This window comes from Panthera uncia, unplaced genomic scaffold, assembly GCF_023721935.1.
Source record: "Panthera uncia isolate 11264 unplaced genomic scaffold, Puncia_PCG_1.0 HiC_scaffold_1402, whole genome shotgun sequence".
Taxonomy (NCBI): domain Eukaryota; kingdom Metazoa; phylum Chordata; class Mammalia; order Carnivora; family Felidae; genus Panthera; species Panthera uncia.
Window position 1 is genome coordinate 43,970 of NW_026058033.1, and position 25,855 is coordinate 69,824.

Genomic DNA, 25,855 nt, shown 5'->3' on the forward strand with positions numbered 1-25,855 from the left:
ATATTTAAATAGATGAACTTATTTCTTACATAATTTGTAAAATCTGTTTGGGAATATCATCCCAAAATAAAGTCTGTGATGCTACTGGCCTTTGTTCCCTGCAGCCCTTTTGTATGTCATCAAAATCTGGCCTTGCCAGTGGAAAAAGTTTTGGAAACAGGTAATTGTGCTCGTTGCACAGCAGTGTGAATGTACTTAATGACACTGAACTGTACATTTAAAAATGGTTGGAAGGGCCGGGCACCTTGGTGGCTCAGTCAGTTAAGTGTCCGGCTTTTAATTTTGGCACAGGTTATGATCTCGTGGTTTGTGAGATCAAGCCCTTTGTGAGACTCTGCGCTGATAGCACACAACCTGCTTGGGATTCTCTCTCCCTCTCTCTCTGCCCCTTCCTGCTTGTGCTATCTCTTTCTCTCTCAAATAAACATGGGAAAAATATGGTTAGAAGGGCAAATTTTGTTATATATACATTATACACAATATTTTTTAAAAATCTGGGTTTGCCCATGGAGGTGTATCACACATATGAACATCTGTCATGTGTGTCACAATTACATAAATTAATTAAAATACTGATGATAATTGCTAACTTGGAAAAGAGAAGTATGAACAGTTTAAAGCAGTAGCCACCCTTACTCAAGATGATACAGTGAAATAACAGAACTTCATGATTGTGATAACATTAGAAGGCTGTGAAATTAGATGACCTCCAGGATTCCTCTCTGCTTGAATATTCTTTGAATTTGGAGTAAACATTGCTTTCATTAGTTAAGTAGGGATTTAAAACCCCTGGAAACAAATTAACTGTCCATCAACAAATGAATAAAGAAAATATGGTATATACATACAATGGAATATTATGCAGCATTTAAAATTTTTTTTAATGTTTTTATTTTTGAGAGAGGGAGAGAGAAAGAGCGAGTGAGCAAACAGGTGAGGGGCAGAGAGAGAGGGAGACACAGAATCCGAAGCAGGCTCCAGGCTCCGAGCTGTCAGCCCAGAGCCCGACGCGGGGCTCGAACCCACGGACCGCGAGATCGTGACCTGAGCCGAAGTCAGACACTTAACTGAGTGCCCGACTTAACTGACGCACCCGTACAGCCTTTTAAAAAGACGAAAATTGATACCTGCTACAGCATGGATGAACCTTGAAGACATTATGCTAAGCAAAATAAGCCAGTCACATAAGGACAGATACTGGATGATTCCATTTATATGAGGTACCTAAAGTAGTCAAATTCATGGAGACAGAAAGTAGAAGTACGGTTACCAGGGGCTGGGAGTAGGGGATGGAGAATAAGGAGTTATTGTTTAATGAGTGCGACTTACAGTACAGGATGATGAAAAAGTTCTAGAGATGGGTAGTGATGATAGTTGTACAACAACAGGAATATACCTAATGCCACTGAGCTATATACTTAAAAATGGTTAAAATAGTAAATTTTATGTATATTTTGCCACAGTGAAAAAGAAACCTTAATTAACTGCTGTTAAAATAACATAGATGATGTAGGCATTTTAGTTTATAATAGTTCTAGAAAACTTTCTAAATACAGTAATGTGGGCACATTACCAATATAATAAAACTGCTTTTTTATATACATATACTAGTTGAATTGTGGCAGGCACATGAGTTTGTATTTAATTTTACTTAAATTAATTTTATTTAATCTTAAGATAACCACATGTGGCTAGTAGCTACTTCATAGAAGTAGAGTTTTATATTTTCTCATCCTCTTACTTTCAGCTCACCTATATCATTATATTTGAAGTGAATTTCTTATGGATAGCATGTAGTTGGCTCATTTATTTATTTTCTTGTTTTTTAGAGAGAGAGAGAGAGTATGTGCGCATGCATGCACCAGTAGGGGAGTGGCAGAGGGAGAGAGAGAGAATCTCAAGCAGACTCCATGCCTAGCAAAGAGCCCAATGCAGGGCTCGATCTCACAACATGAGCCAAAATCAAGAGTCAGACGCTTAACTGACAAAACCACCCAGGCGCCCAGCTCATTTTTAATTGGTTTTGTTTGGACTATTCAGTGAAATTACTGATACATTCAGGCTTAAGTCTGTCCTCTTTATTTTTGTTCTCTCTGTTCTTTGTTTCCCTGTTTTCTTTCTCCTCCCTTCCTGTGTATTGCTTTTACCTTTTTGAGAATTCCATTTTGATTTATCCATAGTATTTTTAGTATATCTCTTTGTATAGGTTATTTTGAATTAACCATGGGTATTGCATTATATATGAATAACATCTCACAGTGTACTGATGTCAACATTTGACTAGTTGGAATGAAGTATAGAAGGCTTACCTCCTTTTAAAGTCCCTTTACCCTCTCTAGTTTATAATTGTCTTAAGTATTTTCTCTATATACTCGGAGAACCACATCAAACAGTGTTATAAATTTTGCTTCAGTTATGTCAAACATAATGTAGAAAAGTTAGAGGAGAGGAAGGATTATTGCCTGTATTTTTTTCTATCATTCTTCCCATTTCAAGATCTATACCCATTCTTTTTGGGTAGATCCGCTGGCAGCAAATTCTCTACTTTTCATTCATCTGAAAATGTCTAGATTTCCCCTTCATTACTAAGGGATATTTTCACTGGATATAGGATTCTTGAGTGACAGATCCTTTGAATACTTGCAAAGTGTTGTGCCACTTCCATCTGGGCTTATGAGTTTTTATGAAAAATTTTCTGTTATTTGAATTGTTTTCCCCTAATAAGTAAAGAGTCATTCATTCCTGTCTTGCTGCTTTCAAGATTTTTCCTTTGTTTTTAGTTTCCAACAGTTTGATCGTGATAAATCTAAGCATGGATTTCTTTGGATATATCTTCTTTGGATTTTCAAATCTCTAGGTTTAGGGTTTTTGCCAAATTTGGGAAGTTTTCAACCTCTTTTGTGTGGGGAGAGGAATAGTTTTTCAGCCCCATCTTCTCTGTTCTCTTCTTTCAGGACTCTAAGGATATGAATGATCTTTTTTTATATAGTTCCTAGGCCCTGGTTTCCCTTCATTTTTTAAGTCTATTTGCTTTCTGTCCAAATTGAGTAATTTTTATTCTTTCCTCAAGTTTACTGATTCTTTCCCGTTTTCTTCATTCTCCTGTTCAACTTCTCTCTTGACAAATTTTTTATTTTCAGTTATATTTTATAATGGTTTTAAAATTAGCATACCACACATGCTATTCACCATTTAAAGTGTCAGAATTTAGTGACTTTTTAGTATGTTCACTGATTTGTACATCCGTCACCACGATCAATTTTAGAATATTTTCATTACCCCCAAAAAACTTGAACCCTTTAGCCATCACCCTCAAATTTCCCCCACCCTCCAGACCTCAGCAACCATAATCTATTTTCTTGGTACTGTATCAAAATACAATTGACTTTTTCCTGTTGACCTTGTATCCTGTCATTTACTAATTCTAGGAGGTTTTTTTTTTTTTTCTTTTAAGATTCCTTAGGTGTAGATAATCACATCAGCATAGAAACAGTTTTATTTTTTTCCTTCCATACACACACACACACACATACACACTCCTCCTTCTGGTTCTTTTTCTTGCCTTTTTTTTTTTTTTTATCTTTGGGGGAAAGTATCCAGTCTTTATCTGGTAAGTATGCTGTTACCTGTAGGTTTTTTTATAATGCTTTTTATCAAGTTAAAGAAGTTCCCTTACATTCCTAGTTTGTTAAGAGTTTATCATAAAGGGATTCTGAATTTTTTCAAATGCGTTTTCTGTATCAGTTAAAATTATCATGTAGTATTTCTTCTTTAGACTGTGAATATGACTGATTAAATTGATTTTTTTTTTTTTAATACTGAACCAGCTTTGTAATCCTAAGATAAACCCCACTTGATTGTGGTATTTTATTTTTATTTTTGTATTGGTAGATTTGATTTGCTAATATATGTTTGAGGATTCACATCTAGGTTCACAAAGGGTATTGTTCTGTAGTTTTCTTTTTTGTACAGACTTTGGCTTTGGTATCTGAGTAAGTCTGGACTTAAAAAATTAGTGGTGTTCTCTTTCATTTTCTGGAAGAGAGTGTATGATTGGTGTTAACTTCTTTAAATGTTTTATGGAATTCTCTAGTAAAACCATTTGGGCCTGAAGATTTCTTCTTTAGGAGGGTTTTAATTCTCAGTTCAATTTCTATAACATTTATAAGACTGTTTAGGTTATCTCTTTCATCTTGGTTGAATTTTATGTGTAGTTATCTCAGGAATTGGTCTGTCTTTATTTTTGAATTTATGTGTGTACAGCTGTTCATAGTATTCTCTTTTTTATATCTGTAGTGTGTTAAAGAAAAAATCCAACAATCATAACTTGTGAAAAGATCTGGTTGGCTTTATTCAGTGTTTCATGAATTGGGCAGCATCTATTATAGAGACAGAGTGGAGCTCCAGAGTATTGTACTAAGTGGGAAGGTTTTAGAGACTACATGAGTAGGAACGAGGAATTTATGGTAGGCATTTGTTGATTGGTTAAAGCCGGGTTACTTTCCTTTTATGGAGCAAAGGAAAGTCTTGGAGGCAGGTTGTGCTGAGCAGGCAAGTGCTATTGGTTAGCCTAGGCTTTACTTTTCTGGAAGAGCCAAGCACAGAAACTTAGCTAAGTTCTAGTTTGCTAATGTGGGGCTTAGCATAGTCTGGACAATTGATTTGTGTATGGTAGTATTTTTTTTTATTAGTATATGGTAGTATTTCAGTATTGATTAGTATATTCTATTGATCGGTTTATGTTTCCTTTTACCCACTGTGAGACATAAGTCCACTGCTCCAATCAAGGAGGGACATGGAGACTTGGAGCAGCGTGAAGTGAGGCTTTAATCAATGTTCTTGCAAGAGCAGGTGTCTGATGGACAGGCACACTCAGGTCAGTTACAGCAGGCAGTTTATCTCCTAACATCCCTCCCCTGATTCCTCATTGGCTGAGTACCACAAAAGTTACAGCCTTATCCAGAAGTCACCTATGCTTATTTAAGGCCAAAAAGTAGTCTGATTGGAACAAATGTACATTCCTTAAGGTGATGCAGAAACTTCAGTTCTTTGGCACAGGCTCATTGCAAAGCCCGCAAAAAATAAACCCGTGAAATGGAAGACAGGGAAAAGTGAAGTGTCAGGAAGTGAAGTGTCTTAGGGTTTGGGACTCCATTGTGCAGAGAGGGCGGGGGGGGGGGGGGGGGGTGCTCATACATATTTCTAGACAGCACAGCTTTTATTTGGTATTTCAGAAAACGAATCATCTCACTTCTCATACCACCTAAAATATACTTGAAATGTGTTTCTTAGTAGAAACTTGTAGAAATAGTGTATTTGGATAATTTTCCATCTTTCTGTCTTTTTTCAATCCAATCTGATAGTCCTCTGTCTTTTAATTGGTATGTTTAGGCTGTTTACAATGAATGTAACAATGAGTGAAGTTTGATGAGTTGGGCCTCCTTTTTTTTCACCCATGCCCCACTTATGGAACCTTTGGCACAACTGAGAATACTGGGACCCCAGTCATCCTTGTCTCAGCTCATGAAGTGATGGTTCCTTAACAGACAAGTCAAACTAGAAGACCACCAATTATTATTCCCCCTTCACCAAGCACTCAACACCTAGAGCAGGGGTATTGCTGAGAGAGGAGCTTGCCGTTATCTCCATCCTCTGCTCCAGAACTCATCTCAGAGATTTTGCCTGGGAGGAGAAGCAGACCATGAAACAGTTCCTCATCTCTTCTCAAAACAACTGACTTCATTTGAAACACAGTGTGTAGAACTTCAAAATTACAGGTGCTGTCAAGAACAGTAGTTGTGTTGAAAGGCAATTGGGAAAAGACTGTATTTAGTCAACCTACAGCCTAGACTGCTGGATGGTCTGCAGGAGAGAACCAAAAGAATAAGACGACCTATGGTCACAACAAATATCAAATCAAGGATCTCAGAAGCTGTTCCCTCAAAGGAGCCATAATTGGTTTGGATTAATTTATAGAGCAATTTATGCCCCAGGTCACTGTTGAAAAACAACAGAGCAATTAGTGGAATTTAACATCTGAGTGTGGTAAGGGAAAAGAGCCCTACTGATATCACTGTAAGTCTGGTAACTGTGGACATATCCAAAGATGCACCTCCCTGAGGAGTGACCTCAGGATTAACACTGTGGGTATTGGGGTGGCAGAATAGAGGTCACTTTAAAAAATCTAGCTAGTCACTAAAAAATAAAGCAGATATCAATAATAAATATCAGGAAGTGGGGTGAGGGAACAGTAACTGGAGTTGCTTACAATATATTGTTGGATTTGTCCTGTTTCCAACAAAAAAATTGTAAAACATGCAGAGAAATAAATTATGACCCAAACACTGGGGGGAAAGCAGGCAACACAAAAACTGCCTGTGCCTATAACAGACCAGATGTCAGATATAACAGAGAAAGACTCCAACGTAGCCATTTATAAGTGTGTTCACAGAACTAAAGGAAATAATGGTTGAAGATGTAAAGGAATGTATAGTGACAATTTTGCATTAAATAGAGAATACCAATATTAAATAGAAACTGTGAAAAAGAGCAAAATGGAAATTTTGGAATTGAAAAGTACAGTAACTGAAGTTTAAAAAAAATTTATTATTATTATTTTTTTGCTATTATCTGGCAGGAAAAAGATTTAGGAAACTTGAACATAGCTCAGTAGAGATTATACAAACCAAAGAACAGAGAGAAAAAAAGATAAAAGTGAATAGTCTCAGAAAAATCTGGGACACCATCTAGCACACCAACATATGTATAAATGGGAATACTAGAAGAACTAGAGAGAGGGGTGAGGAACAGAAAAAAAAAAAAATTCAAAGAAATAATGGCAGAAAACATCCCAAATTTCTTGAAGAATGTAATCTATACATCCAGGAAACTCTGTGAACTCCCAAGTAAGAAAAATGCAAAAAGACCTATAAACTGACACATTATAATAAAAATGCTGAAAGTCAAAGAAAAGGAGAAAATCTAGAAAGCAGCAAGAGAAAACAGCTCTGTAATGGAACCCTCCCTCAGGTTAACGGATGACTTCCTAGGAAAAAGTGGAGGCCAGGAAACAGTTGGAAAATACACTCAATGTGTCCTTCAAAGAAGGAAACTGTCAACCAAGAATTCTATATTGTCTTTCTAAAATGAAAAGCAAAATATTTTACCAAAGAGATAAAAACTGAACTTCTTACTGGCAGTCTTGTCTTACAAGGAATACTAAAAGAAAACCTAAGGCTGAAAGCAAATGACCCCAGATGGTAATTTGAACGCATGCATGCATGCATGCAAAAAAAAAAAAAAAAAAAAAAAAAAGGGCACTGATATAGGTAGATATGTAATTATAAAAAACAGTAGAAATGAATATTTTTCTCCTCATAACTGATTTAAAAAGCAAGTTATAAAATACGTATATAGTATAATGTTGGGCCTATAACATGGAATATATTTGCCAGTAACAGCACAAAAATGGTAGGTGGGAGCAAAGCTTTATTGGGATATACAAATGACTACAGATGGTAAAGTAATAATCATAACCATGTGTTTGTAATATTTATAGATATATATAAAGAATACTATAAAAGAGGGAAGTGAATAGAATTATATATGAGTAATGTTTTATATGTCACTAGCATTATTCTAGTAAAAATCTGAAGCTGATTCTGATAAGTTTAAGGTTTCTATGGTAAATTTTTGAGCAACTACTGAAAATATAACAAAAAAAATAGTGGAAAATTGTGGAAGAGATTAAAGTTCTATATTAGAAAATGTTCACTTAATGCAGAAGAAAGCACTACAGGAAGAATAATGGAACAAAAAAGACAAAACATACAGAAACAAAGTAGAATGGCACACATAAACCCAGTATGTCAATAATATTAAATATGAATGAATTAAACAGTCAAAAAGCAGATATCAAACTGGAATAAAAAACATGAGCTAGCTATATGCTGTCTACAGGACATACATTTTAGATTCAAAGATAGATATAAATTGAAAGTAAAAAGGGATAGCAAAAGATATGTCATGCAAACAGCAACTACAAGAAAGCTGACCTGGTGGTACCAACAACAGACCAAATAGACTTCTACAAAAAGTTGCTAGAGACATTTTAGGATAAAAGGGTCATTTTATCAGGAAAATAATTACAGTACCCAAATATGTATAACAAAAATGGATAGAAATGAAGAGAGGAACAGATAATTCAACATTAGTAGTTGAAGACTTCAATATACTGCTTTCAGTAGTGTATAGCTAGACAGAATCACCAGGAAATAAGCACTATAAACCAGCTAGACCTAGAAGACATCTATAGAACAGTTACAGAACATTACATACACCCAGCAACAAGAGTAGAACACATTCTCATATAGCATATGGAACATTCTCCAATTGTAGACCACAGGCTAGGTCATAAACCAATAAATTTTGAAAGGTTGAGATAATGCAAAGTATGTTCTGAGAATCGAATGGCATGAAATTAGAAATCAATAATAGCAGGAAAATGTTTCGGAAACTCAAAAATATGTGAAAATAAAACAACACACTCCTAAAGAACCAGTGGGTCACAGAAGAAATCAAACAGGAAATCAGAAAACATTCTGAGGTAAATGAAAATAAAGATACAACGTGTGGAAATTTATATGCAGTAGTAGCAGAGCTTAGATGCACACGTATAACTGTGAATGCCTATATTAAGAGAGAAGGAAGATCTCAAGTTAAAAACCAACCTTCCACCTGAAGACACTGGAAAAAGAGCAAACTAAACCTAGAAAATAATAAAAATTATAAAGTAATACTATGAACAATGAACCCTCAAAAATGAAATTAAGAATACTGTTCCATTCACAGTAGCATCAAAAAGAATACTTGGAATAAATTTAACAAAGGAAATGTAAAACTTTTTTTTTTTTAATGTTTATTCATTTTTGAAAGAGACCTCATGACCGGGGGAGGGGCAGAGAGGGAGACACAGAAACTGAAGCAGGCTCCAGATTCTGAGCTGTCAGCGCAGAGCTTGACACAGGGCTCAAACTCACAAACCATGAGATCATGATCTGAGCCGAAGTCAGACGCTTAACCAGCTGAGCCACTCAGGCACCCCAAAATATTTTTGAAAGAAATTAAAGATAGTCTAAATATATAGAAAAATACCCCATGTTCATGGATTGAAAGACTCAATGTTGTAAAGATGACATTACTCCCCAAACCGATTTACAAATTGAGCACAGTCCCACCTGACTCTTTGTAGAGATTGACAACCTGATTCTAAAATTCATATTTTGTAGCTGCAAGGAATCCAGAATAGGCAAAGCAATACTGCAAAAGGACAAATTCAGAGGACTCACGTTTCCTGATTTCAGAGGGACTACAAAGCAACAGTGACCAAAGCATTTTACTGGTATAAAGATAGACATATAGAACAATGGAAAATAGGGGCATCTGGGTGGCTCAGTCGGTTGAGCGTCGGACTTCAGCTCAGGTCATGATCTCACAGCTCGTGAGTTCGAGCCCCTCGCCAGGCTCTGTGCTGATAGCTCAGAGCCTGGAGCATGCTTCAGATTCTGTGTCTGCCTCTCACCCTGCCCCTAACCTACTCTCATTCTGTCTCTGTCTCTCTCAAAAATAAATAAACATTTAAAAAAATTCAAAACAAAACAATAGAATAGAATCGAGAATCCAGGTATAAACCCATACATCTGTGCTTAACTGATTTTCAACAAGGGTGCCAAGACCATTCAGTGGGGGAAAATAGTCTTTTTAAGAAATTGTGCTGTGACAGCTGGAGAGCCACATACAAAGAATGAGGTTGAACTTCATACCACATGTTAAAAAAAAAAAATAACTCAAAAATCAAAGACCTAACTGTAAGAAGTAAAACTATAAGAAGACATAAGGGTAAATACTCATGATGTTGGATTTGACAAAGGATTCTCAAATATGACACCAAAAGTGCAAGCAACAAAAGGAAAAAATAGATGTTCTGCTTCATCAAAATTTAAAACTTTTGTGCTTCAAAGGACACTGTCAAGAAAGTGAAATGACAACCCACAGAATGAGAGAAAATGTATGTAAACCCTATGTCTGATAAGCAACTTGTATGTAGAGTATATAAGAACTTTCACATTACAGTTCAGTAAGATGACAACGAATAACCCAGGTTAAAAATGGACAAAGCATCTGAATAGACATTCCTCCAGAGGTTATACAAATAGCCAATAAGCACATGGAAAGACGCCTGACATCATTAGTTATCCGGGAAATGCAAATCAAAACCACAATGAAATACCACTTCACACCCACTAGGATGGCTAGACTCAAAATGTCAGCATACTAAAAAAATCTTTGAATTTAAACACTTTTAAAAGGGTGAATTGTATGGGATGCGAATTATGTCTGAAGCTGTTTTATAAAATATATAGTCATGTTACATATTAATAATTTCTTGATATCAGTAAAAACAACTTTCCAGTTATCTCATAAATTTATTATTGTTCATTTGTTTCAAATAAGATACTTCTGCACAGTGTGATTGATTCATAAAATCTTTTAAGTCTCTTTTAATCTACAAGTTCCCTATTTTAGTTCCCTCTTTATGTCTTTTTTTCGCCTTGCTATTTATTAGTTTTAAAAAACAAGTTTTTTGTCCTATGGAGTTTCTCATAATCTAGATTTTGCTGTTTGCATTGCAGTGGTATAGTTTAACATGTTCCTGTCACCGCTGTATTTCTTGTGAATTGATAGTTGGGTTTAAAGTTTTGTTCAGTCTTTTTTACTGCCTTTGTCAAGTTGTAAACCATTGATCAATACCTCTTCATTTGGGGGTGGGGGTTGCAAAATGGTTATCTTATACTTCTGATATTCCTTCATTTATTAGCTGGAACATTTCTAAAGAGAAGCCTCCTTTCATATTGTTTGATTATCCAAAAATACCATTTGTATTGAAAAGCCAGGATAAATGCCTTATTCTTTCCTGTTTTTTAAAACCAGTTTTCAAAATAATTATTTGTTTCAATAGCATCTTTTAAAGGTGACAAATTAGCTTTGCTTTTGTTTCTAGTGTTAGATGAGCTCATGAATCTAAACCTGTTTCATGTGTTTATTAAAGAAGCTATCTTTAAAAGCCTCTTTGCTGTCTGTTAAGATGTTCCAGGTAGACATTTACTGGCCCAGAAATGCAATCAGCCATTTCTCTAAAGAACCATGATTCTTTTTAGTGGGAAATGGAATTTGGAAGCCAGTCTAGGTGCTAGAGGTATTCATTATGAGTTCATACTGATGCTTTTAATTCAAATTTAAGGTTTTATAAATTCTAATTGCAACTTTTTATTTACCTTCGACCCTTGATAATAAATACATATAGATACAGTACTTTATATAGCCAGACCAGATAGAAATAAAATCTATCCATTCACATATTTCAAAGACACTTCTGTGTATATTATGCTAGATACTAGACAGGATCAAAAAATAAATTAGATACCATAAAGTGTTTTCACTAAATCCTTTTGTTCTGCCTGCCCCAAGCTTCTCACAGCTTGCCTTCACATTCTTGCCTACATGTTCTTTAGATGTCTTTAGTTCTAACAAAATCAATAGAATGAGATTCATCAGTGACTTACATAGGTCCAGCCCTAACCTCTTCCCTGAACTCCAGATCAGAATGGGCAATTTCATATATAAATTTATACAAATATTCCTCTCAAAAGTTTTTCAAATTTAGTATGTCTAAAACCAAAATACTCTTTCCGTTCATCATTAATCCCTACCAAAACCATTCTTCTTTCATTCTCTATCTTGTTGGGTGAAAACACCATCCGCTCAGTCACCCCCATGTCGTAGGCCTAGAGTCAGATTCTTCTCTCCTAGCTACTCCCCTACCTGATCCCTGATAGGAAATCATGCCTAGGTTGTTTTGCCTCCCAAATATTTCTTAGATGTATTTTCTCTATCCTCGGTGCTTTATTTTATCATATACTCATACTGTTAACGATAGCTACCCTCAAATCTACCCTCTGAATTGCCATCAGAATAACCAAAAAAAAATGTAGATATAACTATACTACTCCCCAATGGCTACTCATACCTATTGAATAAGATCTCATTAGGTCCTTAGCAGTGTCATAAACAAACATAAGTGCCTTGAGCAAAGCAATATCCCAAGTCTCAATTTCCTCTGTAAAATCGGATTATCATTTTACGTCATATAAGCTCCTACTGTTAACATCTGCTACAGAGTAGATAGTCACCTGGTATAGACAACTTCATATATTTCCAGCTGGATATTCCTTTTCTTAGAGGCATCTTAAAATCAGTGTCCCTTTCCGTAACCTTCTTTCTTTGATTGGTTTTAATTAGGATATAGGAATGAAATGAAATTAGCTCAGTTTTCACATAATGAAAACCTTGTTAGTATCATTGGGAGAGGTAGTGTCCAGTTTTAAATGTGTCAATATTTAAACATGCAAATTCTTATTAAATATTAAGTTTTCCCATCTTCCCAAATTAGTTTCAAGATCAGCAGTCTTCATCACTTTTTCTTTTATCATTTTAGGCAGCCATCTCACTTTATATGCTAAGAGCTACTCCATTTTAATCTCAAATCCACTGATAATTTTTGTCAGCCAATCTCTAAATCAAAATAAACATAATTCAAGATATGATCTGTGTCATAAATAGAGTAGACATGAAATTTGATCTCCATTTCACTTCTATTCTGACTTTTTCTGGAGGTAATAATAGTAACTAACATGTATTGGATGCTTACTTAATACCAGGAATTGTGCTAATTTAATCCTCTTGACTGTCTTGGAAGTGTGATTTCCATTATTCCTTTTACATATGAGCAAACAAGAATAGAGAGATGAAGTAACTTGACTGAGATTTAATTCCTTACTTACAATTGGAAGAGTCAGCATTCAAAACCTAAGATTTGTCTAACTTAAACCTTTTTTTTTTCTACAACTAGGCTATATACCTTATTTGTCAAAAACATTTCAACCCAACTGCAAAATGACCACATAGGATTTAGCAACTACTGCTTACTGCTTTCATAAGCATGTATGCTATTCATCAGGGATTTGGAATAAAAGGGAGGGGTGGGCAGGAAGGAAACTATTTCTGAATTACTAGTTCAAATTGCAAACTATTACACAAGTACATTTTATTACTTTTAAGTGCTGCATGAATTCTACATTAGTATAAATTGGAATTAAGTAATATTTTATTCAAGAATTTTGAATGAGCTCTTAATCTATAACTACATACATATTCATATACATATACACACGGGAAAATGAGAAGTTTCTTTAAAAGAATTACGTAATTGATAAAAATTTCAGGTTATACTCTCTGGCTTCCAAAGTATCCATATTATGGATGACTTTTTCAAATAGTGTCGTTTTATCATAAGTTTTGTCACAATATATGATATTGCAGTATCTCCAAAATATGTTAGTCCATGTCATTTTTTTATTATAGAATTTATCGTGAGACTCAGTTTCCACAGACATGTATTGGGAGATGCATATCATAAATGCATGGTATACAAGGCATTTCCCAGTCTAATCTTCATCTTCCTCTCTTCCCATACAGCTAGCTATATCAGGCTTTGTAGTTTATATGTGTAACCATTACATTGAACAAGCATAACTTGTGGAAGCTACTCATAATCCATTTTATTTTTGTCTTCCATTGTCCATTTAAGTGTATTCTGTGGTGTTAGGTTCTTCCTTCGGCTCCTTGAAGGACAAGTCTTTTCTGGTTATTTTCAGGAATTGACTATTTTCAAGAACGAATAAACTTAACTCGAGTTAAAGGATTCCCTCCTTTCCCACCTCAGTTGTACCATAGGCCTATAGTGAAATGTGAGGTTTGTTTGACTTCCTTTTTCTTTCGGTTTTTCTCCTCTTTGTCCTTTTATTCCTTTTCATTTGCTAACTGGTTTCTGGCCTCTTCAGGTTGAGAGAGGCAAGGGTTGAGTAAGAATAAAAGATCTTTAATAGTAGTAAAAGCAGCAGCAGCAACTAATATTTAATACAACATTTATTTTCTGCTAGGGACTGTACATATATTAGACCAGTTAATCCTCAGAAATCTCTGAGGTGGATTCTGTTATCCTTTTTTTACTGTTGAAGAAGTTAAAAGCACAGGTTAGTGACTTGCCTAAGGTCACCAGCCTACTGAACATAAAGGCAGTGCCAGGATGCAAACCCAGCACTCTGGCTCCATAGTCCCTTCTCAACCACTCTACTGTATTGCTTTTATATACTGTTGGGTGATGATAAGCATACTTCCTAGTCTTGGCCAGACTTTAAATCAGACTTCTACCCTTTAGATTTTTTTCAAGTGTGACATACATTTTCCATAGACCGAAGACAAAGAGCAAACATGTCTCAACCCATTTGCCTTGCAGAAGAGTAGGAGGGAGTAGGATGGGGTTTGGAACTCAAAGCACACTGATGACTGTCTGCAAAAATCCTTTTGTAACATTTAACTCTTTGAACATTGTAGGTGAATATAACTCAAAGTTGAAAGACTGTTTTCTACTACCTTATTGCATAGGTAGACTTGCATCTCACTTTGGCCAGCAGTATCTGAGGCCTCTACCCAAACCAAGATTGAAATGGTTTCATTTTAAGACCCCCGTGCACATGCTCTCCAAATGCCATTTAATTCTCTGCCTTCGACATCTTTGTTCATGCAGATAGTCCCTGGATTAAGACTATGTCACTTGCTCTGAAGGCATGTGCTTTCCTCCCTGAACCACATGATCCCAATCAAACCAAGCACTCTTTATAGCCAGGCTTTTAAAGAAGGCAGTTTACTATAGTTCAGCAAATCAAAGAAAAACTTTATATATAGTCTTCCCATTTTCTTTCTCTCCATTTCATTCCTATGAGAGAAATCAGCAAGTATGTTAAACATTAAACAGTGGTTTGCTTAGACCAGTTTTAGCTGCTTAGTGTGTCGTGGTTATTTGACTTTGGGAATGGTGTATAAAGTAGATTTGTATTTGAACTCATCTTTGATAATGGTCAGATAATTACTTCAGTGGCCTTGCCTGGCTATCTTGACAAAGGGCTTTATGACTTTTATCCTTTCTGTTATCAGACAAGAAAGAGTCTCAGATTGAACCTTTTGTCTTCCCATGTTAGAATATTCAGTGGCCTTATATTTATTCAACTGGAAAGCTTTAGGTTTTTTCTTTTCTTTTTTCTCCTTCACATACACATTTATCTGCATAGAACATTCAAAGGGATGTTTATGGAATTGTTTGATGTTTGAACTGACATTGCCTTCTGCATGCTCACATTTTTTTAAAACGTTTTATTTTAATTCCAGTATAGTTGACATACAGTGTTATATTAGTATCAGGTGCATGCTCACATTTAGAATGTCATACGGTGCCCATTAACGTTTTCCAATACAATGCATAGATTGCACAGGGAGGCACATCATGATGGTGGGCAGTCATTGAGATCACTGTGTGATCCCATGATAGCCTGGAACTCCTTTCAAATGCTTTATCACCTGGAAGAATTCTACTTTCATTAGGCCCTATCCTCAGTGATGCCTCTTCTACCTTGTACATTCAGAATTATTTCATTTGTTGCTTTCACTGGTGTATGCTGCACACCTTTTGTACCTTGGTTAGGAACATGTCTTTTTCATGAGGCCTGTTAGCTTATTGAGGTCAAAGACAGTGTTTTATTTGTACTTGTGTACCTCCCTTCATGTAATAAAGTGTCTCACATCTCTTGAATCCACTATTAAGGTTTCAATAATGTGAATAAAATTGGTTATAATTTGACTATTAGAATCCTGATTCAGTCTTACTAATACTTGTGCCCAAAACAAGGAGGTAAAAATAGTAAAGTTATGCTCAGTTATAATCCTACCATACCTGCCATATTGTGTACAGTTCTGAAAACCACTTTTTTTTTTTTTTTTTTTTTTTCCTGAGAGAGAGAGAGCTAGGGAGGGACAGAGGGAGAGAAAATCTTAAGCGGGCTTCATGCCCAGCACAGAGCCCAACGCAGGGCTTGATCCCGTGACCCTGGGGTTATGACTTGAGCTGAAATCAAGAGTTGGACGCTCAACCGACTGAGCCACCCAGGCACCCCCTTGGGAACCAGTCTTAAAGGAACATTAAAAAGTGAAGATTGTTGACAGCAAGGAGAGCAAGCAAATTTTAAGGAGCATTTAAAGGGACTAGGGATCTTTGAAGAAGAGAAATCATAGGAAAGAATGGAATGTGATTGCCATCTTCATTTTTGAAGGCTTTTTCAAGGGGAAGGAAAAAGTAGACCTACTCTGTATGACTTCGTAGTTTTAACCAAGAGTACCTGAAACCCTGGTTTTGTAGCAGTATGATGGAGTTTTGTTTTTTGGTTTTTTTTTTAAGAAAAATTTTTTTAATGTGCAAAAAAAAAATAAAACCAGAGGGAATAAATATCCATACTCCTACCAATGATTCCTTTGAAGATGATGAACATTCCATTTGAATATGATACTTTATTCTGTATACAGTTTCAGAAGGATCTGTATACAGTTCCTTTAGGGAACTCATGAATCTCAGGTTAAGACCTCATGTTCTCTTGCGTTGTGTGTGTGGCATAGATACAAATACTCTTTCATCACGTTTTTCACTAAATATATAATAACTACTATTGAGTGTTCACTCTATGTCAGTAATTGTGCATTCATGTAATACTCAGAAGCAAACATTTTTCCAGGTCCATTAAAGATTCATCATCTCTAGCATCTTTTAAAATTGATGGTTGTATTTTTGAAGCATTTGAAATCTTCTTTTATCTAGAGACAACTTACAATAAGTATTTCTCCAAGTTGGCTTTGTTTTGCATTTATTTAGTACTAACAGTAAAAAAAAAAAAGTTATTTATCACAGATAAAATGACTGATGTACATTGTTGATATTTTTTTACACTGGAAAAGTACTGTGATCTAAGAGTCAGAGGATCCAGATCGTCGCTTTGGTTGTCATTCATTGGTCACATAACTTTTCTGAGCATTAGCTTTCTTATCTTTACTAAGGGGATAATATAAGCCTTCCTGACTTCACATAGAGGGTGTAAAAAGAGGTTAGGGAGAAAGTGCTGTAAAAACTGAAGCGTTATTAGATGTGCTAATTTAAAACTATTTGAGAGTATCAGTTTTTTGTATTTTTAGTAAATAAATGTGAAATCTTGTCAAGGCAAAACTAACTTCTTTTTTTAAGGGAAAATCCAATCAACTGATTGATTTCTAACCATTTTTTAAAATAAATTTACTTCCAGAAAGGTTGTTTCATTGTATTGGTAATATAAATAAATTATTAATGTATTAGTGATATAAATAATACAACAATAATAACTGGTTTCATTTGTTGAGCATTCACAAAGTGCCAAATGCTGTGCTAACCACAGTATATATTGTTTCATTTAATCCTGTAATAACCATGGAGGAATTGTTGGGGAAAGAATCCAGACCTATCACATTCTAAAACTTGAAGTCTTAACCACCTATATTTATTCACTTCATAGCCTAAGAGAGGCAGTATATATATAGCATTGATGTTAAGAGGGTAAGCTGTGGAACCAGCCTGTCTGGATTTGAATCCTGGCTCTGCCACTTAATAACTTTCTGACTTTAGCAAGATAGTTAACCTTTTTCTGTTAAACAGGGGTAATGATGTACTTCTTGACAGAGAGATGACAATCAACTAAATTATCAAATGTGAAGCATTTAGAACAGTGTCTGACATATAGAAAACACTCTTTAATTGTCTTATATACAAACTATTATTATTTAAAACTATCCAGCTCCTTTAAACATTAGCTCACAGACTCCACTGATAGGAGAGTTTGGGGGAATGTTAGAGAAAATAATATATTCTCTACCTTGAACTTTCTCACTACCATCCTTCAGCTTTTTTATTTAACACAGTGGCTACATGAAAATAAAGTAAGCCACCTTCTATTTCAACCACTAAACTATCAATTAATGCTTATTTTATATATTTTTTAGGACATTTCTGATTCATTTGCATCCTTGAAGAGCATCTGTAGAAGAGGAAGGAAAAGATGGGTGTGAAAACATTTACTCATAGCTCCTCTTCCCACAGCCAGGAAATGCTTGGAAAGCTAAATATGCTGCGAAATGATGGACATTTTTGTGATATCACTATTCGTGTCCAGGACAAAATCTTCCGGGCACATAAGGTGGTACTAGCAGCTTGCAGTGATTTCTTTCGCACCAAACTTGTAGGCCAAGCAGAGGATGAGAACAAGAATGTGTTGGATTTGCATCATGTTACAGTAACTGGCTTTATACCCCTTTTAGAATATGCGTACACAGCCACTCTGTCAATTAACACAGAAAATATCATTGATGTTCTAGCTGCAGCCAGCTATATGCAAATGTTCAGTGTTGCTAGCACCTGCTCAGAGTTCATGAAATCAAGCATTTTATGGAATACACCCAACAGCCAATCAGAAAAGGGTCTAGATGCTGGACAAGAAAATAACTCAAACTGCAATTTTACTTCCCGAGATGGAAGTATTTCTCCTGTGTCTTCAGAGTGCAGTGTGGTAGAAAGAACCATTCCTGTCTGCCGAGAATCCCGGAGAAAGCGCAAAAGCTACATTGTTATGTCTCCTGAAAGTCCTGTGAAGTGTAGCACGCAGACAAGTTCTCCCCAGGTATTGAATTCTTCAGCTTCCTACTCAGAAAATAGAAATCAACCAGTTGACTCTTCTTTAGCTTTTCCCTGGACTTTTCCTTTTGGAATTGATCGAAGGATTCAGCCTGATAAGTCTAAACAGGTAGAAAATACCCGGACTTTAGAATTACCCGGCCCATCTGAGACAGGTAGAAGAATGGCTGATTATGTGACTTGTGAGAGCACAAAAACTGCCTTGCCACTGGGTACCGAAGAAGATGTCCGGGTCAAAGTAGAAAGGTTAAGTGATGAGGAAGTCCATGAGGAAGTGTCTCAGCCTGTCAGTGCATCTCAGAGTTCACTGAGTGATCAGCAGACAGTGCCGGGAAGCGAACAAGTCCAAGAAGACCTTCTGATTAGTCCACAGTCTTCCTCTATAGGTATAATGTCTTCTGTGTGTTTCATGATGTTTTTCTGTGTTTTTCAAGTCAATATGAGCATTTTTAAGTATCTTTTAGATCAAAGTTTTGTGCTGGATCCTGTAGGAAACATTAAAAAGAATAAAACACTAACTGGATCTTTAAAAACTGGTATATTTTGCATTGAAAATAATTCACAATTCATATGTAACATAATCTGCCTTTATCTCATCAGAAATCGTTTAACTATTCTCTCTCGTTCCCAATCCATAACTTATAAAAAAAAAAAAAAAAGTACTAATAGCATCTAAAAAAATCCAGTTATCGTGTTTTATTCTTTCTCAAAATATTTACTGAAAACTTACCATGTGCCAAACGTTGGGGATACATGATAAAAAAGACATAGTCTCTGCAACTGAGGATTTAATAGTCTAATTGAGAAAGCAGATGTGTAAATCTAGCACTAGGCTGGAGATATGAACAAAGTGTTAAGGCTTCACCACAGAAAGAGCAAGTTAACACTAATATATTCGAGATGTGTTTTAGTTAGTAAGTACAAGTTTGCCCAGGAAAGGGAATGACATTTCTTTGAAAATGAATAAAAGCACAGAGGTGTGGAAGACCTTTGCATGTTTGGTGAGTGGCAAATTCAGTGCAAAATAATGTGAATAAAGTATGGAAGCCTTCAAGTATTGGAAATAATGAGAGAAGACAAAATGAGCAGTTGAGCATATTGTGAAGAGTCTAAACACAAGTTTCAGTTAGGATTGCATTCAACTGCAGATAACAGATCCCTTCAAAGTGGCTTAGACCAAACAGGATTTTATTTTTATCACATAAAGTGTTCAGAAGTAGGAAGTCCAGGACTGGTATGGTGGCTTTACAGTGTAATCATTGGCCTAGGTTCCTTGTATATTTGTATCCCTTGTATATTTATAATCCACCATCCTTAGTTGGTCAGTTTCATCGATAAATTTATTGCTTCATGGTTACATGATGTTTGCTTCATCTTTAGCCTCATATTCTAGTAAGGGGCAGTGCTTGTGTCAGAAAAGCACAGATGTTCCCAGAAATCCCTAAAAAGCTTCTGCCAGATTATGTCATGTGGTCTTCCCTAGCTATAAGGGAATTTGAGAAGATGTATATTCACTGGGTATATAACTGCCTCAAACAAAATTGGAGAATGGATATTGTGAGCAACTAGCAGTGTCTGTCACAGCTAGGCCATTTAAGTTTGAATTTTATCCTAGTGGTAATAAGGAGTCTACCTTAAAGGGAATAAAAATAACACATTTACAGATAGTTGGGAAAATTAATTTAGTATTGGTATGCAGTGGAGGTTGGCTAGACAGAGACGGTCTCAGAAACCAGTTACACTAGTTGTTTTTCTATGAATGAAGATGCTTAGAGTAAAACTATAAAGATAATGGATATTAAGAGATTGAGAGACTTCATAAAGGGAGAATCATTACTACCTGATGATATTGTATATAGGGATTGAGGGAATGGGAAAGGTTAGAGACCTCTAGGTGACTAGAAAAATAGTGATAACATTTTAAGTTCATTGATTTTTGTCATAATTTTTCATATTATCCAAATAGAAATGTCTTATTATAATTAATCTTTTACAGTTACTTTTTCTTAGTGAATGGTACAAAAAATATTGGTAATTATGTAATGGGTAGGAGTCTATGAAATTCAGTTACTATAACTTGAAAATCATTGGAAGAAGGTGGGAACCTAGTTTTAAGAATAAGCCAACAAGGTCAATTTGGTTAATTATGCTTGGGTGATGGTCCAAGTAATGTTATGCTACAAAGCAGTTGAAAAAGGAAGATTGGTGAAATCAAGACTGAAGATTTCCAGTTTCGGTTTTTTGTTTTTGTTTTCTTTTTTAACTTTTTGTTTTTAATGTTTATTTTTGAGAGAGACAGACATACAGAGTATGAGCAGGGGAGGGGCAGGGAGAGAGGGAGACACAGAATCCGAAGCAGGCTCCAGGCTCCAGGCTCCGAACTGTCAGCACAGAGCTGGATGTGGGGCTCAAACCCATGAATCACGAGATCATGACCCTAGCTGAAGTCACACTTAACTAACTGAGCCACCCAAGCGCCCCTGAGTCTTTTTCTTTTAGCAGTGACTGAATGAATCTCCAGGAAAAAAAAATATATAAGAGCTAAAACCAAAGGACTGATCCTTAAGAAATAGCTATCTTCAGGGAGAAAAGAAAAGCCAATAAAAAATAATAAAGAGGATTTCTCCAAAAGATTGGAGAACCAGGAATGCTGTATTAACTTTGTTGATTTCTTGAATTTTGACCCACTCTATGAATTTCCCAGTGTTGCCACAACAAAGTGTACCACAACTGGATTATTTTAAACAACAGAAGTTTATTCTTTCATAGTTCAGAAGGCCAGAAGTCTGAAATCAAGGTGTCAGCAAGGCCGTGCTCCTTTGAAGGCTGTAGAGGATTTTTTTGCCTCTTTCCAACTTCTGGCAGTTACTAGTACTTGCTGTTCTTCAACTTGTAGTTGCATCCCCCTGAGTTATACCTGTCTTCATGTGCCTTCCTTGTGTTTTTGGCACCAAATCTCCCTTACCTTACAAAGACACCATTTCTTGTATCAGGGCCCCCCTACTCAGGATGACCTTGTCTAATTTGATTACACCTGCAAAGACCCTATTTCCAAATAGGGTCACATTCCTAGGTATCGGGGGTTAGGACTTGAATATATCTTTTTTAGGGAGACACAGTTCTACCCACAGCACCAATTAAAGATCATATTCCTGAATTTGGATCAAGTCATATTTTTCTTTTCTTTTTTAAATCCAGTATAACTATCATATAGTGTTATATTGTTTCAGGGGTACAATATAGTGATTTACCAATCCGTACATTACATGATGCTCATCATGATACGTGTACTCTATTTTTGAGAGAGAGAACACAAGCAGGGAAGGGGCAGAGGGAGAGAGGAAGACGCAGAATCTGAGACAGACTCCAGGCTCTGAGCTGTCAGCACAGAGCCCGACGGGGGGCTCAAACTCGAGAATGGTGAGGTCATGACCTGAGCTGAAGTCGGACACCCAACTGACTGAGCCACCCAGGCGCCTCGGGTGATACGTGTACTCTTAATTCCCTTTACCTATTTCACTCAAACTACCTCTCCACCTTCCCCGTGGTAACATCAGTTCTCTATATTTAAGAGTGTTTTCGGTTTTCTTTTTTTTTTTCTTTGTTTTGTTTCTTAAATTCCACATGTGAGTGAAATCATATGGTATTTCTCTCTCTGACTTATTTCACTTAGCATTTTACCCTCTAGGTCCATCCATGTTATTCCAGATGGTGGGATTTCATTCTTTTTTAATGGCTGAGCAGTATTGATTGCTTTGTGTGTGTATATGTGTACACACATATACACACATTACATCTTTATCCATTCATCTGTTGATGGACATGAGTCAAGATAGTTTTGAAGGGTTCAAGTGAACACACATTCAGTAATGTATTTGATGGCAGGAGATGTTAGCTATATGTTCATGAGTTTTTGTTAAATTACTAGTCTTTAATCCTCAACATTTTCTGAATAATTAACTATTTAATGAATATTACTGTTTTTAAGTATATTTATTTACTTAGCAGGGGAGGGGCAGAGGGGGATAGTAGAGAGAATCCCAAGCAGGTTCCATGCTGTCAGCACAGAGCCTGACACGGGGATTGATCCCATGAATCAGGAGATCATGACCTGGGCCAAAATCAAGAGTTAGACATTCAACCAACTGAACCACCCAGGTGTACCTGAATATTACTGTTTTAATCGTTTATCTGAGAACTTAGAAACCAAATATTAATCTTAATATCTTGCTAACTAGGCATGTGAAATAGTCTGATTTTATCACTCTCAAGTATATCTAATCAGTTCAGATTTTGCCTTTCTATCTTACTAACATGATTAAGAGAAGTTAGGAACTTCAGTAGAATATACCTATCAGTTATATAATTTACTTCCAATATATACTCTCAAAGATGTAGACTCTATTTTGAAGCTGACATGTGAGTAACTATGATCTGAATATCATATAGTCAAATAATCTAAAAGCTATTTTCCTTGCCTTCATAGTAAATGTAGTAATCACTCTCAATTAACCTATCTTAACTTCAAATCTATACAATAAAACAAAGCCTTACAGTAAAGTTAAATTGCTATAGTAGGCAGTCAAAATATGTGGGCAGAAATGTCCACCAGTGGATGAATGGATAAAGAAGATGTGGTGTATATATATATACTCGGCAGTCAAAAAGAGTGAAATCTTGCATCTACATGGATGGAACTGGAGGGTATTATGCTAAGTGAAATTAGAGAAAGACAAATATATGACTTCACTCATATGAGGAATTTAAGATACTAAACAGATGAACATAAAGGAAGGGAAGCAAAAAGAATATAAAAACAGGGAGGGGGACAAAACAGAAGAGACTCTTAAATATGGAGAACAGAGGGTTGCTCGAGGGGTTGTGGGAGGGGGGATGGGCTAAATGGCTAAGGGGCATTAAGGAATCTACTCCTGAAATCATTGTTACACACTGTATGCTAACTTGGATATAAATCAAATAATAAATAAGTTAAAAAATTAAAAAAAAAATTAGGCAGGAGTAAGGAAAAATGTTTATAGTACTTTTTTTTTTCCATATTCCGTAAGAATACTTCGTAAGAGTATTTACTTTTACTTACTAATTTATTTAAAGAAGATATCTAAAAGTAGTTTGTCTTTCCTAGGGACTGAGAATATAATATTTAATACATCCATTATTACAAAATTCTGAAGTAATAATTTGGTTATCCATGAAATTAATCCATATAGGATTTTACTTGTTCTTTTAAGTTCCTTTTATTGCCAGTTGCACAGCATAGGGTTGTAAAATCGGACATCCCCAGTTTAGAGAATCAATAAATACAGCAATAAAAGAGAAAAAAGACTACTAAATTTAGGTTGGGTCCTGGTACTCAAAAAGGTGTGGTCATCAATATCTGGTATAGTTTAAGAAAAAATATAAGCGAGAAAGAATTCATAATATGGCTTTTTAATTATTTGTCTTGAAGTAACATCTTTATGTATCAAAGACAAAATAAATAGTACTATAAAGTCCACAGTTTGCTATGTTAAAGGAATTCAGTTTTCCTAAATTTTAAAATCTGCCATTAAAAGTAAAGTGATTGTTACAGGGGTCAGTTAGAATATTGAGAGGTAATGTGACATTTTTCTCAGCAGTAGTGAATAAATAATTAGTTTGAAGTGGGCAGCTAGAATTACAGGTAGAATTACAACACTGAACATATAGAGAAGTCGTATAACTAGTGATTAAAAATTAGAATTTGGAGTCAGACAGATCTAGATTCTGTTACTGGTTTCTGCCACTTAATAGATGTGTGACTTTGAGCAAGTCCTTTAACCTCACTGAGTTTCCATAACTATAAGGTGAGGATAGTAATACCTGTCTATTAAGTGTGTCAGTGCCTTCCAACAAAAGACCACCAGGAACATAGTTCATAGTTCAACGTAGTTCAACGTAGTTGAACAGTTTGATGTGGTAGTTTTAAAATCTGAAAATCCCTAACAGTTACCCCAAATACACAAGGTAAATTAGTGTGCAGCAGGCACCTGTAAACCCTATGTTCACATAAGAAGTAGTATCCTAGTGGTGGGAGTTTGGGGAACATAAACATCATTCATTACAACAGAAGTGAGTCAGTTTTATGTCCCTTAAAATGAACAAATTCCTTGGGGCTCCTGGGTGGCTCAGTCAGTTAAGCGTCCAGCGTCAGCTCAGGTCATGATCTCACAGCTCATGAGTTCGAGCCCCACATTGGGCTCTGTGCTGACAGCTCAAAGCGTGGATGGAGCCTGCTTTGGATTCTGTGTCTCACTCTCTCTGCCCCTCCCTGGTGGGGAGTTTGGGCTAATATAAGTTTCATTCATTATGACAGAAGTGAGTCAGTTTTATGTTCCTTAAAATGGACAAATTCCTTGGCTAAAGTTAAAACAGTTTCTGCAAACTAGGCTGAAGTGTCTCCGAAGAGAACAAGCTCTGACTATCAGAAACAGGATAGCCCCAGTATTAGTGTGTTTCTGATTGAATAGGCCTTGATGATGGGATTGTAATGACATCAGCAGAAGCATTTTGATGATGTCAGATCAAGGAACATTTTTTTCACAAGGCTCAGAGCTGAGATATAATATGATACAATGGGCCATTAAAAGAGAAGCTACCTTCTGACATATTTAAAGGAATATTAAATTTTTTCAGATCAGACAGAGGATAATGGATTCAGTGATCTGTTAAATTTAAAATAGTAGCTAAAGGGGCACCTAGGTGGCTCAGTTGATTAAGCGTCCGACTTTGGCTTAGGTCATGATCTCATGGTTTGTGAATTCAAGCCCCGCACTGGGCTCTGTGGTTGCTGTCAGTGCAGAGCCTGCTTCAGATCCTCTGCCCTCCCCCCCCCCCCCCCCGCAACTCTCTGGACCTCCCTCACCCGTGATCTTTTTCTCTCCCAAAAAAATAAATAAATAAACTTAAAAAAAAGAGTAGCTCTGGTCCGGAAAAACCTATGAGTTTTGTTTTTCCATAAGTGACAAAATGAGATCTTAGGGAGTCAAAAACAATAGGATAAAGATGAGAAATCACATTAGTTGTAATAGACAGGACTGGTGGTGATTAGTAATAAAGGGATAGATAGAAAAGACTACTGAAGAATCAGAAAATTAATCTTGG

General features: G+C 35.9%; 1 protein-coding gene across 1 annotated transcript in view; it reads left to right on the forward strand.

Annotated features, from left to right (window-relative positions):
• The window catches only part of LOC125917022 (zinc finger and BTB domain-containing protein 44), a 60,868-nt gene that overhangs the window by 20,667 nt on the left and 14,346 nt on the right, over positions 1 to 25,855 (forward strand). Inside the window, exon 2 of the mRNA XM_049623275.1 lies at positions 18,028 to 19,101. Coding sequence (XP_049479232.1) covers positions 18,084 to 19,101 — 1,018 coding nt within the window. The 5' untranslated portion in view covers positions 18,028 to 18,083. The remainder of the gene's footprint in view (positions 1 to 18,027; positions 19,102 to 25,855) is intronic.